This window comes from Chelon labrosus (genome assembly GCF_963514085.1).
Source record: "Chelon labrosus genome assembly, chromosome: 6".
NCBI classification, from domain to species: Eukaryota; Metazoa; Chordata; class Actinopteri; order Mugiliformes; family Mugilidae; genus Chelon; species Chelon labrosus.
This window is the reverse complement of record NC_140342.1, coordinates 10,743,237-10,760,873: the sequence shown is the minus strand read 5'-3', so window position 1 is coordinate 10,760,873 and position 17,637 is coordinate 10,743,237. Positions and strand designations below refer to the sequence as shown.

Here is a 17,637-nt window from a genome sequence, read left to right as displayed (position 1 = left end):
TGCGCTGTTGTAGGAACTTTGTGGAAGAGAAGCTTGGAGTGAAGTACACAGAGGGCCGCAAGACTGATTTTGCAAAGTCCTTCAGAGAGAGTGGTCCAGCCTCTCCTGTGTTTTTCATTCTCTCCCCTGGAGTGGACCCACTCAAAGATGTGGAATCACTGGGTACTGGTCACAGAAAGGATTCATGCATCATAATTACGTCATCATGTGCCTGTACTCATTCATTATTTATGCAGAGCGATTGTGTTCCCAGTCATGGTTTTACAATGCAAAGACAGTATCAGTGTAAATATTTAAGTTAAAAGAGAAATATCTGTTTGTCTGCATCTTAGTTTGTGTATAAAACCATGGATACTACGTAGTTTTAACAGTAAAATACAGTACAATTCATTTTTGTGTGAACGTTTTAGTTTTATGGCCTACTGATTTACTGTATAGTGCAGCCAGCAGTTGCAGTCACAGAATCTCTTATTTACACAAAGAATGACATATCTCTTCATCATATGCAAGAAGATGAAGATAAAAGATGTAATACATCATAAAATATGATCACAAGAGGTCTAGTAGGTTTTTTTTTTTCTTCCTGTCTCGTGTGTTTTCAGGAAGAAAACTGGGCTTCACTATTGACCTTGGAAAGCTTCACAACGTCTCCTTGGGTCAAGGACAGGAAACCGTGGCAGAGATTGCCATGGAGAAGGCTTCCAAGGAGGGTCACTGGGTTATATTGCAGGTGTGCTTGTGAGAAACATGCTTTTCTTTCAAGAAATAGAATCTAGTTTGTGTTTTATGAAATACGGTTCCTAAACAATGTGATATTTGTCGTCTCCATCTGCGGTTGTTGTGCGTGATATACTGGGAAATGTGTTTCCGTTCCTTTTCCCTGCAGAACATCCACCTGGTTGCCCGCTGGCTGGGGGCACTTGAGAAGCTCTTGGAGCGGTGCTGTGCAGACAGTCATCCAGACTACAGAGTGTTTATGAGCGCCGAGCCGCCATCTACACCCCAGGAACACATTATCCCACAGGTAGAGATTCAACGCACACTATGAATGCACGCTCAGTGTGTCTTTACATTTATTTATTTAAGTGGTGACTCTAAATGCAGATGTAAATATTTTTATATCATATGTTTTATTCAGGGTATTCTGGAAAATGCCATTAAGATCACCAATGAGCCTCCTACAGGCATGCATGCTAATCTGCATGCTGCTCTGGATAACTTTGACCAGGTGAGTTTTTCTGCTCTGTGCTAGCTGCGCCTACATATGCGTTGTTTTATCTATTCATTTATATTCTCCTCTTCAGGACATCCTGGACCAGTGCAGCCGTGAGCAGGAGTTTAAGACCATCCTCTTCTCTCTGTGCTACTTCCATGCCTGTGTGGCAGAGAGGAGGAAGTTTGGACCTCAGGGTTGGAACAGAAAGTATCCGTTCAACACCGGAGATCTGACGATATCCGTCAATGTCCTCTACAACTACCTGGAGGCTAACGCACAGGTGGGTTTGTGTGGACGGGATAGAGTACAATTGGCAGAGAGACTGATGTTGTGAGTCTGGTGTGTAGCGAATGAATGGGCCACATGATGATGAGGGTGATTGTACTGGCAGTGTTTTTATCATGATTATGATGACGAAGGTGCCGTGGGAGGACCTGAGGTATCTGTTTGGGGAGATCATGTATGGAGGACACATCACTGATGACTGGGACAGACGGCTCTGCAGGACGTACCTGGAGGAGTACATGCAGCCCAACCAGGTTTGTGCATGTGTTCATAAAACAAAGATGACAGTGTGGGGCACACTCAAGAACTGGCTTCTCCTCAGACATTAACACAGAAGCCAGACTGAACTCTTTTTCTTGTGCAGATATGAAGTATTGTGGGCTCAGCTACAGGTAGAAGCAGATTGACTAGTTTTTGTCCAGAGACTGCCAGTGACGCCAGATCATACTGGCATGAGCGTTTGGCAACGAGTTGCGCCAGACCAAGGAATTTTGGCTTCCTGGTTTGGAATGATTGTGCTTGAGGCCTAAAGCAATTCTTCTGTTTTTTTTTTATCACCTAGTTTGACCGGAAGCTTTCTTTAGCACCTGGGTTTGTCGTCCCCTCCAACCTGGACTACAAGGTAAGTTGAATCAGATATTGTTTGAGGAAAACGTTACACATTTCTCTAGAGTGAAACTAAAGTGTGGTGTAGTAGAGCAAATCGAAAAACGTTGCCGTCAGTGAGCTTCCACCGATGTGTTAGGGTGAAGTCCCACAAGGGCTGCCTATACCCTGAATACATCTGACTGTAAAACACGTTCAGTAAATGTGTTTCGTTGAATCTCCAGGGCTACCATGATTTCATAGATGAGATGCTGCCCCATGAGAGCCCAGTGCATTATGGCTTGCACCCCAACGCGGAGATTGAGTTCCTGACAGTGACGTCAGATAACCTTTTTCACACTCTGCTGGAGCTGCAGTCTCCTGACGCTGTGATGGGGGAGGGAGTTTCACAGACGCTGGAGGAGAAGGTAGCTACAAATAAGATGTTCAGTAATGCCTTGAGGGGATTAGGAATGGAGGATACAAAGATACTAACATACATGTATCCAGATCCTTAAATACCTGTCTTATTCTGATTTTAGAAAAAACAAAGAAAAGAGGAACACTTTAGGGAACACTTTGCTTCCGATCACTAATGACTCCCTCCATCCACCTCCAGGTGAAGACCATTTTAGATGAAGTGCTGGAAAAGCTGCCCGAGGAGTACAACATGTCCGACATCACGTCCAAGACGGCTGAACGGTCGCCGTACATCCTGGTCTGCTTCCAGGAATGTGAGCGCATGAACACACTCACCAGCGAGATACGGCGCTCTCTGAAGGAGCTTGACCTTGGACTCAAGGTTTGCTTACGTCTGTGATCCCCAGCTTTAGGACCATAAGCTCACAGTTTCATATTCGCCTTTGTCCATGGCTGAGGTGCCTCGAGCAAGCTCCTAACCCCCAAACTGCTCGAAGGGCGTACACATAAAACAAATGGATGTCTTAAATACAGAGAAAGAATTTGTATTGTTGTCATAACTTATATTACCTTCTACATTAGGGGTTCAAACAAGCTCCAAAAAAACTCAAACTGAATATAACATAGGCAGACAATAATTCTAATAATAATTATTCTCATAAAAGAGGCTAACAACAGATGATTTCCTTCATATAATGTGGTGGCATTGTAATAATTCTGTAAATCTGTTTGTAATAGTTATACTGATGTCTCAAACTGAAAGTGTCCTGGCTAAATGTCTCACATCCACAGGGTGAACTGGCCATGTCCTCTGAGATGGAGAAGCTGCAAGCGGCCTTGTTTTTTGACAACGTCCCTGATACCTGGACCAAGCTGGCCTACCCCTCTACCTACAGCCTGGCTGTGTGGTGCGTGTCTCAGATTGTCTCAGTACTGTAACTTTAAAGATGTGAGGCTTTGTTGTGTCTGTGTGTAAGCTAGCATATTTAATTATTGTGTTATATGCATAGTGCTACGATATGTTACATATACCACAGTAATTAATTAGTCTACCGTTATCTAATGCAGTGTCTGCTTTATCCAGTCAGCTGTCTGTCTCTTTGTGTTTTTATGTGCGTGTCAGGTATAATGATGTGATGCAGCGTTGTAAAGAGCTGGACAGCTGGACTCAGGACCTGTCTCTCCCCAGCGTTGTCTGGCTGTCTGGGCTGTTCAACCCCCAGTCCTTCCTCACTGGTAACACACATTTACATACCGACGGGAGCTGCCGTTGCTCGTCTGCTCGTCATTCATCCTTTTCGTTGCGTCTCTGCTCTCCAGCCGTGATGCAGTCTCTGGCTCGAAAGAACGAGTGGCCTCTGGACAAAGTGAATCTCACTGTGGATGTGACCAAGAAGTTTAAGGAGGAGTTCAACCAGCCAGCCAGGGAGGGCGCATATGTGTATGGACTATACATGGAAGGTAGACGAACACTGTCTTTCATTTCCTCTCCGTTGCGGTGCAGCTTAGCTGACTCAAGGTTGGATTCTTGAGCTGAATGCTTATCTTGGGAAAGAAATATTTCACTGTGCTTTTCCCCGACTTCTTCACACAGGTGCAAGATGGGACATCCAGACCGGGGTGATCACCGAGGCCCGCCTGAAAGACCTGACCCCAGCCATGCCTGTCATCTCGGTTCGAGCTGTGCCCAACGACCGCCAGGAGACCAGGAATATCTACGAGTGTCCGCTGTACAAGACCAAAATCAGAGGACCCACATATGTATGGACGTTAAGCCTCAAAACAAGAGAACGGCCTGCCAAATGGGTGCTGGCTGGAGTGGCTCTGCTGCTCAGTGTTTGACAGAGAGTTTAGCCTCAGGTGAAGATCATGTTTTAAAAGGAGGTTCTTTAGCTTAAATCTGTACTTAACTCAGCAATTTATGCAAATACTGGATGCTCTAGCAGATCAAAATCACTGTAACGAATCAGATTCCTTTTCTTTTTATTGAAAAAAGATAAAATATACAGAAAGAAATGCCAAAAATTCACACACTAGATCACAGTTAGAACTGATAAAGTCAAAGCAGGTTTTGAACAAATCAAATCTACAAACTACAAGGTAAGCAGGAGAAAAACAAAGGACAATGCTGCCTCATTAGAGCGACATTCAAGTGTGTTATTTTGTAACACCTCTTACAGTATGTTACGCAGCAGTTTTAATAGCGCGTTAAATTACACAGGTGAAGTCATTCTGACGACATGACGAGACGACCTCTAATTGTCTCTTTGCTCCTTCCTACTTCACAGTACACATGGGTGTAGTATTCATCCATTTAATAAAAAAAAAATAACAAAAAGAAGTGTGTGTGTATACCAGCTCTTTTTCAACTGGAGGTTGTAATGCACACACTTTAGCTGTGCTAACAAGTCCAAATCTGTCTAGTTTGGCCTCTTTGTGTTTTCTTTGTGTGTGTCTGCTACTGTGTTTTCTAGTCACTGTCAGACCAGTCGAGCTCCATCATGTCCATGGCTGCTGTGGCCATGTTGACCTTGGTTCCGTGTCGCACACTGCAGCTCTTCACAGAGTTCTGATTGGACGATGCCCGCATGCTCACCTGCACCCCAGAGTGGCCGAGGACGCCCACTTCACCTCTAATCTTTTGGCTGATGGCCCCGCTGAGGTCTTCCCTCACTCCCTGGACTACAACTCCCATGTCACTCCTGCGGCCCCTGACCCCCACCTCACTCCTGACGCCACGACCCACCACCTTCATCACACCCAGGTCACCCATGTTCATGTTCATGTCCATGTCGCCTAGACTCTCCATGTCCCCCATCTCATCCATATCTAAAGACAGCATGTCCCCCAAGCCCCCAATACTCCCATGGAGACCCTTGAGCATGGTTGGGAGTCTCCCTCCTTCAAGCCCTCCCTCTATACCTCTCTCTATCCCTCTCTCCTCCAGCCTGTCCCCGACTTTTTCTATCTCCCATCCTCCCTCCTTCTCCCTCTCCCCTTCTGCCTCTCCAAACCCACCTGAGTACCCTCGAACTATGGTGGTCACCCGGCTTCTTTGCATCCCCCCTCTCTGCTTGTCCCCCTCCTCCCACGTCCTCTCCTCCCTTTCCACTACACCCCCTGGGAAGCTCCTGAGCGTCACCTGAACCCGTCCTCCCTCCAGACTCCCACTATCGTCTCTGTCCCGCTGCCCCCAGCCTTTCTCCTCCACGGTGCCCTCCTCTTCCTCGTCCTCCTCTCCGAACCTCTCATGCAACCCTCGGAGCATGGCGTGCAGCCTCCCGCTGTCGAGCGAGCCCATCCCTCTCTCCACCACCGCACCGCTTCCCCTCTCTGTGTCTCCATTGCTGAGTGTGCGGAGGAGACAGCTGACGCCAGCACTGCTGATCCCTGCGCTGCTGACCCCTGCGCTGTTGGAGTCCTGAGAGTGTGAGCGGAAGAAGGAGCCAGTGGAGCCGATGGACATTGGTGTGAAGAACTGATAGACGGAAGAGAAGAAGGGGAGGGTCAACATCCTGAAGAGGTAAGAGTTGATTTAGTTTTTAACAGTCTGAACATTCGTTTGTCTTCTGCTTACTGGTGAGATGTTTGAGCGCTCCATGAGTAGGGAGGTTGGACTGGGAGTCATGTTGGACCTCTCCATCAGCCTCTCCTCCCACAGTTTGAGCCTCCGCTCCCTCTCCTCCAGCTCCTTCTCCTTGGAGTAAAGCTCCCTCTCTAGCTTCCGGAGGCGCTCCAGGGTCGACTCAATTTCACACCTGTAGTATTTGTACATGCAATACACACAAAGAATATCAGCGTATCATGTGATGTGATTTTCTACAGATCTGGTCTAGTTTTAACAGCAACTACTAAAGAACAAATTAGTTTCAAAACACGCCTCAAAACAACAGATAAATATATCAGAACCAAAGGCAGGTTTTGGTGAAATTTGGAACCTGACGGATTCAAAAGAAGTGTTTATTTATCACACACCACTACTACTACTTTTCAAACTTTAAAGAAAATGAATGTGTCAGATAGAATTGGGTCAGGGTTACATATTATAACTTTAGGCTTATAGCAAAGTTGACATATTGAGGTTATTTAGCACACAATTTGATATTGTTGTGCACCATTTCTGTACCAGTGTACTCCATTTTGCTGCAATAATGTCGGTGTCCACAAGGGGTCACTGTGGGAGTTGTGACTGCATTCACAAACACAATCAGCCCTCACAGCAACTAAATTTAGAGACCTGACAGACAGCCATACCTCCTCCTGTGTTCATTCCATACCTCCCTATTCATTCATCCCGCCCCCTCACCTCCTCCACTCTGCCCCACCCCCTATCCTTGTCCAAGTTTTTCCACCCATACCCAAAACTTCACTCAGAATTGATTGCCTCGCTGTACTCGTGTTAAATATGCACAGAATCTTGCACCTTCCCTCCTCTGCTCCATTACCCATCTCCCTCCCTCTCTCCCCTGTCTTCCCTCCCCGTCATCTGTTCACTCTAGTTTCCCTCTATCCTTTCTCTCCTCTGGCTTGGCGTTTTAGATTTCACACTCACACAATACATTTTCCGTTACTCCCTGAACTTCTCCTCTTCCTCAACTCATGTTTGACTTCTTCCTTGTCTAACCCCACCCCTCTGTCTTTCTCCCCGTGGTGGGGAGAGAGGGCAGAGTGGAGGAGTGGAGGAATCTCTTCCATGGACTCTTTCCAGAGAGCTTAATATAGACTGAAGTAGAGTACAGGGTCACACATTCAACTTCTCTCCTGAGCTTCAGAGTCCACAGAGCTGTGTATGTATGCATGCATGTGCGTGTGAATATGCTGAAGATGTGTACATGCAGTAAACCACTGGCTGTATTTAGCTAGTCTCACAAGAGAGCAACACTTTAATGCACTGTATATATTTAAAAAGTGACAGATGACACCTCCTGCTCAGACACAGCGCGGTTCTACTGTGTGTCTTTGTGTGTACCTCCACTGGTCCTTGTTGTGTAGGAAGGAGTTGCACTGGTCTGGTAGCCTGCTGTCGTTAGCCATGGTCTCCAGGGTTACCAGCACCTGCTTAAACTGGGGACGCTCCTGTAAGGACACAAGAAATATTGACAGATTCTTAGCGTCTTTAGCGGTATTTATGTGAGCCATATGAAACATTCTCAAGTCGCTGCGTCTCTAGTCATGTTAGCTTACCTTCGGTTCGGCTTGCCAGCATTTCCTCATCAACTCTGCAAAGCTTGCAGGACAGCTGGTGGGGATGGTCAGCCTCTAGATTTCCAGACACACAAATCATCACACATAGCGTTTACTTTTCAAACTGAACCATTTTGTTTTTTATAAATCAAACATGTAACCACGGGTTTCCTAATAACTTGGCTTCAAAATCAAAAGGTCTCATTTGTGTAGGAGTTAGTGACATCTAATGGCAAGGTTGTAGATTTCAACCAGCTGAATAACCCCAGCTCCACCCTCCCTTTACAGGTGAAAAGGAGGACATACACTGATCAGTCACAACATTAAAACCACTGGCAGGAGAAGTGAATAACGTTGAACATCTTGTGACAATAACGTGTTCTGCTGGGACACTTTTAGACCTGGCATTCATGTGGATGTTACTTAGACATGTACCACCCACCTAGACCAGACCAGACACCCCCACCCCATAGCAATGACACTCCTTGATGGCAGCAGCCATCCCTAGCAGGATGCAGCCTGACACAGTTGCACACACAGGAATAACTCAAAAAACATGAAGAACAGCACAAGGTGTTGACCTGGCCTCCAAATTCACTAGATCCCAAACTGATCAAGTATCTGTGGGATGATCTACAGAGGCCCCTCCCCTCAACCCATAGGACCCAAAGGCCCCCACTAACAACACTGTGTTGCCAGACACCACAGGACGCCCTCAGAAGGCCCATGTCCATTCTCTGATGAGTCACAACTGTTTTGGAGGCACAAGGGAGACCTACACAATATTAGGAAAGGAGTCATAATGTTACGCCTGATCGGTGTATGGTGGCAGCTAAAAAACAAATGAAAGACCCTCTCTAGAGCCAGTGATAGATTTTCTGATCTATGCTACAGTAAACAGATCCTTAACCCTTGTTTAAAACATCAAGTGTTGTGACTAAATCAGTAGACGTCTAAATCAAAATGAGACTAAGAGGCTACAGCTGTGCTACCACTTCTCTGAGGCTGTACTTGAAACAGTTGAACTTTGAGCTAATTGCTAATGTCAACATATTAACATGGTCATGATGACAATGCCAGTGTGCTGATATTTAGCAGGGGTAACATTTGTCAAGATCACCATCTTATTTTAGTACTTTCACATGCCTTCATTTGCCAAGCAGCAGTTAATCTGCTTCTTCAGGACTGTCAACGTGTGTTTTGATCAGATTTAACAGACAGTGAGATCCACTGCTGGCATTTCACTTAGAACCAAATATTGCAAATGATTTAAACAACAACAGATGGTGTGGCGCAAGCCTCTTCAACAACATGCTATGATTTCCTCAATTCATCAGAATCAAGTACTCTGGATTTAGTATAATTCCACCTGTAAATAGTCTTTCCATCTCCTTTTAAAATTCTGCAGTTCCTAATTCTTCAGACTCCACCACTCTGCCCAGAACTTTATTGTACTGTATGTCCTCCACAAAGGCTGAGGTCGACTTACTCCCTTGATCAAATCACAGCCAAACTCCTCAAAGAAGCTATTGTCATCATTAGCCAGCATTCAGCAGCTTCATAGTAATCGCCACTGTTCACCCTTCTTTCAAACATGCTGTTGTCCTGCCAAAAACAGAATCCAGGATCCAATCTTGCTGATCCCTCCTAGCTGCCAACTGAGGTACAACAACTGCTTCATCATTTTGCTATTAGACTTAAGTGCAGCCTTTGACACTGTACTGTATTCCATCATCATTCCTAACTTTAACTGGTCCTCGATCCAGTTCTGTATGCTTCTGTCAGGTCCCATTATTGAAATGCAGAACATTTATTTTCAGCTGTTAATAAGACACAGAAAATCCTGGTTGGCTGAAACTTCCTCAAGCTCAATAAGAATATATAATAAATTATAGAGAGGTGAAAGTCTCGCCCCTTCCAGCAATCATAGGACCTGCACCCAGCAGGATGCAGCCTGACACAGACACACACACACACAGACAGTTTAGGAACAACTCAAAAAACATGAAAAACAACACAAGGTATTGACCTGACCTCCAAATTCACTAGATCCCAAACTGATCAGGTATCTGTGGGATGATCCACAGAGGCCCCTCCCCTCAACACATAGGACCCGAAGGCCCCCACTAACAACACTGTGTTTCCAGACACCACAGGACACCCTCAGAAGGCCCATGTCCATTCTCTGATGAGTCACGACTGTTTTGGAGACACAAGGGAGACTTACACAATATTAGGAAGGTGGTAATAATGTTATGCCTAATCGGTGTACAGTGCAGAGAGACAAATAATTTCTTGGTCCCACTTGTATTGTACCATAAATTACACGGATGATGTTTGTCAATGTGAAAGATCATTTTGCAAGTCGTGAAATTAATTTCAAATTATGAAACTTCTGTCCAAGGGAAAATAAGAGTCTTAACACGATCACCAGCTCCTTTTCTAGCCTGTCTTTATTGGCTCTGGGGTTGTCTAGAGAATTCAACATCCAAATGTTTACTAATTACGTGTTAAATGATGTAGTCCTTGTATCAAAGTATGAGACATTTTAATCTTCTGATTTCAGACTGTGTACCAAGATCCAAGACTGAGCAGCAGGCAACACGTCAACTTTAATGGAGGCCAGTGACATGATGCTATAAACTGACACCCAACACTTATTGCTGCGTGACAGGTGTGACGCGGCACATATAAAAATCTGAGCTGGAATCAAGGTTTATTTAATGCTCCAATTGTTTCACCAATCACATTTTAAACAAATGTCCACAGCCACTCACAGTCAAATTAGCTGGCAGTGCTTGGCCACGCAGTACAACAGGAACCCTTTCTTTTCCGCAGCTGCACCAGAACTATGGCATTCTCTACCTTCATGACACGTCCTACTTTCATGACACTCTCAACTAAAAATCCAAACTGAGTCCCAAAAATGCCACAAAAATATAGGAGTGTAAGTGTAAAATACCTAAAAATGCATCTGTCCTATGTTGAACCCAGTGAACCTGAACTTTTTCATGGCTTTTAAAACTACGGCATATGTATGACACATAGAATTAAAATTCTATTACAAATTACATCCTGACAAATTATCAATTAGTGTTGATCCGTCTGTAACATATAAGCTGCAGCTACAACAATAACACAAACCATTCCTCTGAGATAATGTCGCCGCATTACAGATCATCTGGCATCAAACGTCTGAATGAGCCCAGACAGTTCTATAGCGCAGTGTGGAAAATGGAAAACGTTTTCTCCGGGGATTAATCCTAAAATATCACCAACTGTGAGCGGAGAGAGGGCAAGTTGGAGGGTCAGGAAGAGAGGTGTAGCAATGGAGGGGGAATCAGAGGGAGACTGGGAAAGAGGAAGAGAGAGACAGAGTGAGTTATTTAGGGAGAGTATTTGGAGATCAGCCAACGGCTACGCAGGAATCATGTTCTTGGAGTTGTTTGTTGGCCCTCAGTGAGTGTGTATGTGTGCTGAAGGGGGATTCAGCAATGTCATCCCCGACCACTCATAAAACTCCAAAATCAACCCTCATATCACTGTAATCTTTTTTTCTCTCTCTGTATGTGTGTGTCTCTCTCCCTTTCTTTCTCTTTCTCTGTCTCTCTCGCTCGTAAAGGCTTTAGCCAGGGGGAGTCTGGCCAGGCTCCACTGCTGTGTATCCAGGCCTTACAAGAGCAGAGAACTGACATCAGGCCTAAAAATACTCAGCCTCACCAGCTCACAGTGGAAACCATGAGAGCATCGCATTGTGCCTCCAGCCGTCTCGAACTCTGATGGGTCTACAGTGTGTTAAAAAAAAAAAAAAAAAAAGAAGGTGTGTTTGTGTGTATGCATGTCTTGTTTACCTCTTGTTTTTCTACCACGAGCCATGCAACCTGCAGTCCTTCAAAACCTTTAAAAGGAACCTCCCGAGTCAGCATCTCCCACAGCACCTGAACACAGAACAGACAGCGATGGTTCATTCAGATGAAGAACCAAGGAATCACTACTAACATGACATCTTTTATAACTTAAAATGTATTTTTTTAAGCAACACTTAATTTAACAAAAGAATCACCATATACATATGTAGTCAAAGAATAAGGGTACAAATAAGTTCTCAATACTTGGTGCTACTTCTGAAATTGTTAACAAAAATAAGTTTAATTCCTGCCCATATCTTATCAGCATTAGTACAGTGCTGCCAACTCACCACCCCATAGGAGTAGGTGTCACAGGTCTCCGACACAGGCAGGCTCTGAATGACCTCTGGAGCCATCCAAGGAAAAGTGCCCACCACCGTCATGTGGGTGGTGTGGGACAGGAACTTAGACGCTCCAAAGTCACAAATCTGAAAGGTGTAAAAATTAAAAATTTTTTAAAACTACGCGACTTATGCGGCAGAATATTGTCAGAAATCATAAGAGCGTTGTGACAAACCTTCAGCACTTTATCTGTTGTCATTACCACTGTGAAACAGAGAATATAGAAACCAGTCAACGGCTGACAGCATCGATAAAACACTGTAGCTAATAGTCACAATGAGGTTGATATCGTGTTACCGTTTCGTGACTTGAGGTCTCGGTGAATCACTTTGACTGGAGCTTCTGCATGGAGGTAATGCATGCCTGTAAGGAAATCACACACACACACACACACATAAAGAAAATACACTACTAACATTTTGGGAAAAAAAAGCTACCCCTGTTTACATTTAGAATTACCCTAAAACAAACAAAAAAAAGGTTTAAATGGTATGTACTAACATAGTAACATATACTATTTAGCCATAACATAATGACCACCTGCCTAAAATTGTGTAGGGTCCCCAAAGACAGCTGCCAAAAAAAGGTCCAGTAGCCCTCTGTAGGTGGGCTGTGCTATCAAGGCATTAGATCCTACAAGTCTTTGCAAGGTGGGGCATCTGTGGATCAGGCATGTTTGTCCAGTACATTCCACAGATGCTCAGTTGGATTGAGATCTGGGGGAATTTGAAGGCCAAGCTGAAACCTTGAACTCCAACCATTCCATGAACCATTTTTGGTCTTTTCTTCGTAGGGGTCATTATCCCGCTGAAAGAGGTCGCTGCCTTCAGGGAATCGCGTTATTGTGAAAGGGTGTGCGTCGCTCTGCAATGATGCTTAGGTAGGTAGAACGCGTTAAAGTACGTTTCCTTCTGATAGGTACAGACCGGGAATAACCCACATGAGCAGCAGTTTTGGAGAAGCTCTGACCCAGTCGTCTAGCCTGCACTTCGTCAACCTTGAGGACAACATGTTCACTTGCTGACAGGTGCCATGAGATAATCAGCAGTATTGACCTTAGTATTAACCTAATGTTATGGCTGATTAGTGTATTATTACATATACATGTATATTTTTTTATTATTATTATTATTGTTTGGCTTGTTGGTGGTGACATCAGCTTAGAAACAGTAATTAAGAGGCGAATGAGAAGCTGTACATGTCCTCTGGTGCATGATAACCAGACTACAACAGTATCCAGGACACCACTCTTGCCTCTGGCATGCTTGATATCAGACTCTGGTCATTGTTAATAATTTTCCTTCAGGGGTACCTTTGGCTATCTGTATGGCCCACGTCATGATCTGCTCCATGTCCATCTCCTCACTCTGCTCACTGGAAAGGTACTCGTACAGAGACCCTCCGTTAGCGTATTCTGAGAGGTAACACACACAGAAGAGCTGGTCATTATAAGAGAACAATTAACACATTCTGTACACATCTGTACAATGACTTTACATATGAGCAGAATGATGGATAAAACCACAGTATACATTTCATGAGTTTGATCCGTAAAATCACTAAAAGGCCAAAGCACATGTTCTGTCATGAAGCCAGTTTCAATGAGTGAAATAACCTCAGGAACATTTTTCCAACTGTATGGATATTTTCTACAGTGCAATATAAGTCAAACTCAATTCATTGCAATGTTTTATGACACTGAACACAGACACAGAGAGGCTGTCTCAAATCAGGGGAAAAACTCCCAACCTTCACAACCTGACTGTCTTAATCCAGATTATGTCTGAACCTTTAACCTTCCCCCTTTTTCTTGTAACGTCTGACAGATCAAAGAGTATAAGATAGTGGATTGTGTGGAATCAGAGGAGGGCTCTGCATGCTGATGGAAACAAATGCAGGATTTTATTAACGCTTACTCTTTTTTTTTTTTTAAGTAAAAGCACAGAGAGGACTGTGGCTAGACGCGCTAGTGGCGTGTCAGTGCTTTATCTTAACCATATAGCCCCCGTGCAGGATTACAACCACATCTAAACACACCGGTCTCAGTTACAAATGTCCTGCCAGGAAACCAGTGTTCAGACCGTGCTCATACTTCAAAACACACGCAGAAGCACAGTCAGCCATCGGACCATGTGCTAACGTGTCTGTAACTTTCTCCGTGTGGGATTAAATACACACTAGTAAACCTAATATACACTCACACTGGCGTGGTTTCATAAAGGAGGACAGTGCGGCCTGACCTTAACCCCCGCCATGCCTCACCTTAAACACTGACCTGACCATAACCTAATGTTACTTATATCCTTTAGGTCTTAACCCCAAAGATAATTATAATAATCAGTGGTATGTAGAGCTGTATAAACTCTGGACTCTTACCTGAATTTAAGGTTTTAATCTACTCTGACAACCACATGTTTTGATTTTATGTTCTTGTGAAGATCTGAAGAGACACATTAATCTCTCTCTCTCACACACACACACACACATACACACACACACGTGGGATATCTGACCTGTGACAATGCCATAGTTGGGAGATTCCAGCACAGCTCCATAAAATTGAATGATGTTCTTATGACTCAGTACGCTGAGAATCTCGGCCTGGACGAGGAGACGAGTAAAAAAGAGAAACAGAGGCATGTGAACATCTGTATTAGCGGACTCCAGTTTTCTGATATATTCACTTCAATAACAAAATAATTCCTGATAGAGTATAAACTTTGGCTCCGGTTTTAAATTTAGTCCTGATGGCGTCTCCAGGATTCCTGTAGCTGAGGTTGGAACTTCTTTCATTCCACATGTTGAGTCTTAAAAACAAGGAGCTTCCACACCACGCTGACAAACATGTCATTAATCTGAACTAACATATGTAGACCATGGACCATAACCTTTGCATATATATGTGGAATATTTAACTTTTTTCCAAGCAACCTAGCTGCCCAACTAACCAGCAGTTACGTGTCATCACACAAAAACTAAACTCTAAAAAATATTTTCTCTACCAACAGTTTTTCCTCTGAAGAGCGATTCATCTTTATTCGTTTTTATTCTCAACATTTCAGGCATGTGAGGTTATCAGTTTGTGCAAACATGTGCATGCATCCACAGCACACGCACAGTGTGAACGTTCAAAGAGCCAAGAAGAGTTGCAGAAAAAGATGCACGACTGATCCACTAGGCTGCAGTTTTCCCATGATCCATCAACTTGTATTTACACATGAACTGTACACACACTTTTATGCAAGTCTGCCCACCCTGCATGTGTTTGTGCACGGCCGTGAGAAAGTGAGTATGAGAGAAATCCGTGCTCCATCAAATCAAACCCCCCCTCCCTGTGTAGTTTTAGGTAGTCGTAGTACATTTTACAGTATTTTTTGTCAATGTATAAAATCTGGCGCCATAGTAACACTGTGCCAGGTCGGCCCGACTCCTGACTGTTTCCTGGCACTGGCTCGCGAGCCTTTACCCCCCCCAAAAAATAATAACATGGAAGGAAATTATGTTTGGATTGACGCTGCCCATCAAAGTCGCCGGCCAGGCATGAACTGCAGTGCACTGAGCCTCAAATGACCACACACCTCAACCTAACGTACAATGGGAGGAACAAGGGAGTCCAGGCATAAATAAAGCAGCTCCATCTACAAAGAGTGGGAGGAGGAGGGGGAGGAGGAAAGGTATGTTTAAGATAAACACATATTCAATGGCAGACAACAGGAGGGGAGGAGGAGGAGGAGAGGGAGGGAGAGAGGGAAGGCGCTTTTTATCCAAAGAGAAATTAAGTGGAAGTTGAATTGTTGAAGACAGAGAGAGACACAGAGGAGAGGCCATAACTAAAAAGTACTGTGTATATGTGGTGATGATTGTTCTGTGTGTCTCTCCTTTACCTCTTTGTCGATCTTCAGCAGCTTCTTCACAGCAACTTCCTTGTCCTGCGATATCCAGAGGGCTCGGTAGACGCTCCCAAAGCTGCCCCCTCCACAGTTCTCATAGAAAAGCAAGTCCTCATGCTTTATCTGCACAAACGACGAGCCAGGGGACGACATGGCATACTGACTCACGCACTCTCAGACGCACACATGCACACACGCAGCCCAAAAGCCTGAACCAGTCAGCCAGTATCCCAAACGTGTACAAGTGAACGGACCGGCACAGAGCGAGTGAGGGACTAAGGAGAGGCGGAGTAGTTTCCTCCACGGGGTCGGAGTGGATGTTGTCAGTCAGCAGAACGGATTGTTAGGGAGAAGAAACCAGAAAGTGCTGGAAAGAGAGAGAGAGAAGTTTGCTCTCTGTGAGTCAGGAGAAGTCGACTGTCACCACCAGGCGAGGTGTTACATTGCCTGGTAGTGGCGATCCAGTGCAACTACACCACACAGCTCAAACACGGAGAGGGGAGGAGAGAGAGAGAGAGAGACAGAGAGATAGAGAGAGAGAGAGCTGGAAGATGAAGGAGAGGTGAGTGTTTGAGTGTGTGTAAGTTACGGTTTGTGGTCAGTGTGTTGATGTCGGCTTGTAGCAGACGCTCTGTTCAAATATGGTCACTGGCATCCAGGGCATTCCTCCTTCCTGGATAACTGTGGCTATATAAAGCTCTCCATACACCACACACACACACACACACACACACACATATGCAGCTCTGGCCTATAGTGCGTCTGACATAGTAAATCAGCAACAAACCCGACTGTCATAGATACCCAAATCCACCTCTCACACACTCTGCAGCTAAAAACACACGCACTCACTGGAGAGATGAGGAAGGGACAGTGTGTTACTCAAGCAGACAGGAATGACCCACTGACATCATGAAGCAGGACAGCCGCGCTGACGTCGCTGGGTAGGGACAGGTGAGATCAGCTATGGGAAGTCAGGACACTTCTCAGTCTTTGACAGTAATCATGAACAGATGTAGACTTCATTAGTGACTCAGGAAATAAATACAACCTGACAATGTCTGCTAGCAGTTCTTAGAAGCCGTGATGAATCACGACACGGAATAGTACAAATGTGTTGGATGAAATAAACAATATCCTGAGAGGCTTGCTGCTTGAAGAGTTATTTTACAGTGTGGTTTACAGTGCTGCCAGACTGGTTGGTAGGTTGGAAAAATGTAGAAAGCAGAAATGAGCTCTTGGCGTGTTAGAATATGTAAAATTGGTTTGAAACTTTAATGCAAGGATCTAGGGTCTTTTTTTGACACTAACAGAATAGGACAAATGGACAGAGATCCTCTGCAGACCATGAGCCATAACCATGGTTACTGCTCACTCTGACGTGGACATCTTGTGCGTTTCTTGTTTTCGATACTGCAATGAAATGTTTTAGCTTCTATTCACGGCAAACTAATTTACATACAAACATACATACAGTTCCCATCATGCAATTCATAGCATTATAGCTCAGTTCGTGCTGCAGGCTTTCCCTTTTAAATGAATAGTCTAAACCAAAGCAGAGATGCTCAACTGGTGGTATTCCCAGTGTCAACTCTCTCAGTCTCAGATAAAACACAGAGCTGCTGTTTGTCGTATATTGTCTATAACATGTAAAATCTGTGAGGTGCACATTCAAGCCAAGGCCAGTCTTAACTATACGTGTATATGCTACACCTGTCAGATATGTTAGTGTACCTGCCTTCTGGTGAGGAAATCATACAAATGTAACTGAAGTTCCACAGCAGCCCTCTTCAGTACAGACAAAACA

At 44.5% G+C, this 17,637-nt stretch overlaps 2 protein-coding genes across 2 annotated transcripts in view; one reads left to right on the top strand and one right to left on the bottom strand.

Moving 5' to 3' along the window:
• The window catches only part of dnah9l (dynein, axonemal, heavy polypeptide 9 like), a gene marked incomplete at its 5' end in the record, with an annotated part of 34,863 nt that extends 30,513 nt beyond the window's left edge, over nucleotides 1-4,350 (top strand). Inside the window, 13 exons of the mRNA XM_084546641.1 lie at nucleotides 14-162; nucleotides 603-730; nucleotides 887-1,024; nucleotides 1,139-1,228; nucleotides 1,305-1,496; nucleotides 1,636-1,755; nucleotides 2,064-2,123; nucleotides 2,332-2,514; nucleotides 2,706-2,888; nucleotides 3,299-3,414; nucleotides 3,630-3,742; nucleotides 3,827-3,967; nucleotides 4,101-4,350. Coding sequence (XP_084402767.1) covers nucleotides 14-162; nucleotides 603-730; nucleotides 887-1,024; nucleotides 1,139-1,228; nucleotides 1,305-1,496; nucleotides 1,636-1,755; nucleotides 2,064-2,123; nucleotides 2,332-2,514; nucleotides 2,706-2,888; nucleotides 3,299-3,414; nucleotides 3,630-3,742; nucleotides 3,827-3,967; nucleotides 4,101-4,348 — 1,861 coding nt within the window. The 3' untranslated portion in view covers nucleotides 4,349-4,350. The remainder of the gene's footprint in view (nucleotides 1-13; nucleotides 163-602; nucleotides 731-886; nucleotides 1,025-1,138; nucleotides 1,229-1,304; nucleotides 1,497-1,635; nucleotides 1,756-2,063; nucleotides 2,124-2,331; nucleotides 2,515-2,705; nucleotides 2,889-3,298; nucleotides 3,415-3,629; nucleotides 3,743-3,826; nucleotides 3,968-4,100) is intronic.
• Nucleotides 4,351-4,976: 626 nt separating this feature from the next.
• On the bottom strand, nucleotides 4,977-16,268 carry LOC311489882 (uncharacterized protein; the record flags this gene model as incomplete). The annotated part of the gene is made up of 11 exons (XM_084547192.1): nucleotides 15,825-16,268; nucleotides 14,454-14,541; nucleotides 13,253-13,354; nucleotides 12,238-12,303; nucleotides 12,116-12,144; nucleotides 11,889-12,026; nucleotides 11,542-11,628; nucleotides 7,691-7,765; nucleotides 7,476-7,582; nucleotides 6,084-6,264; nucleotides 4,977-5,984 (listed from the first exon to the last, which is right to left on the bottom strand). Exons 1-11 carry the CDS (start codon nucleotides 15,981-15,983, stop codon nucleotides 4,977-4,979), a joined length of 2,040 nt encoding a protein of 679 aa, XP_084403318.1. The 5' UTR covers nucleotides 15,984-16,268.
• Nucleotides 16,269-17,637: the final 1,369 nt, after the last annotated feature.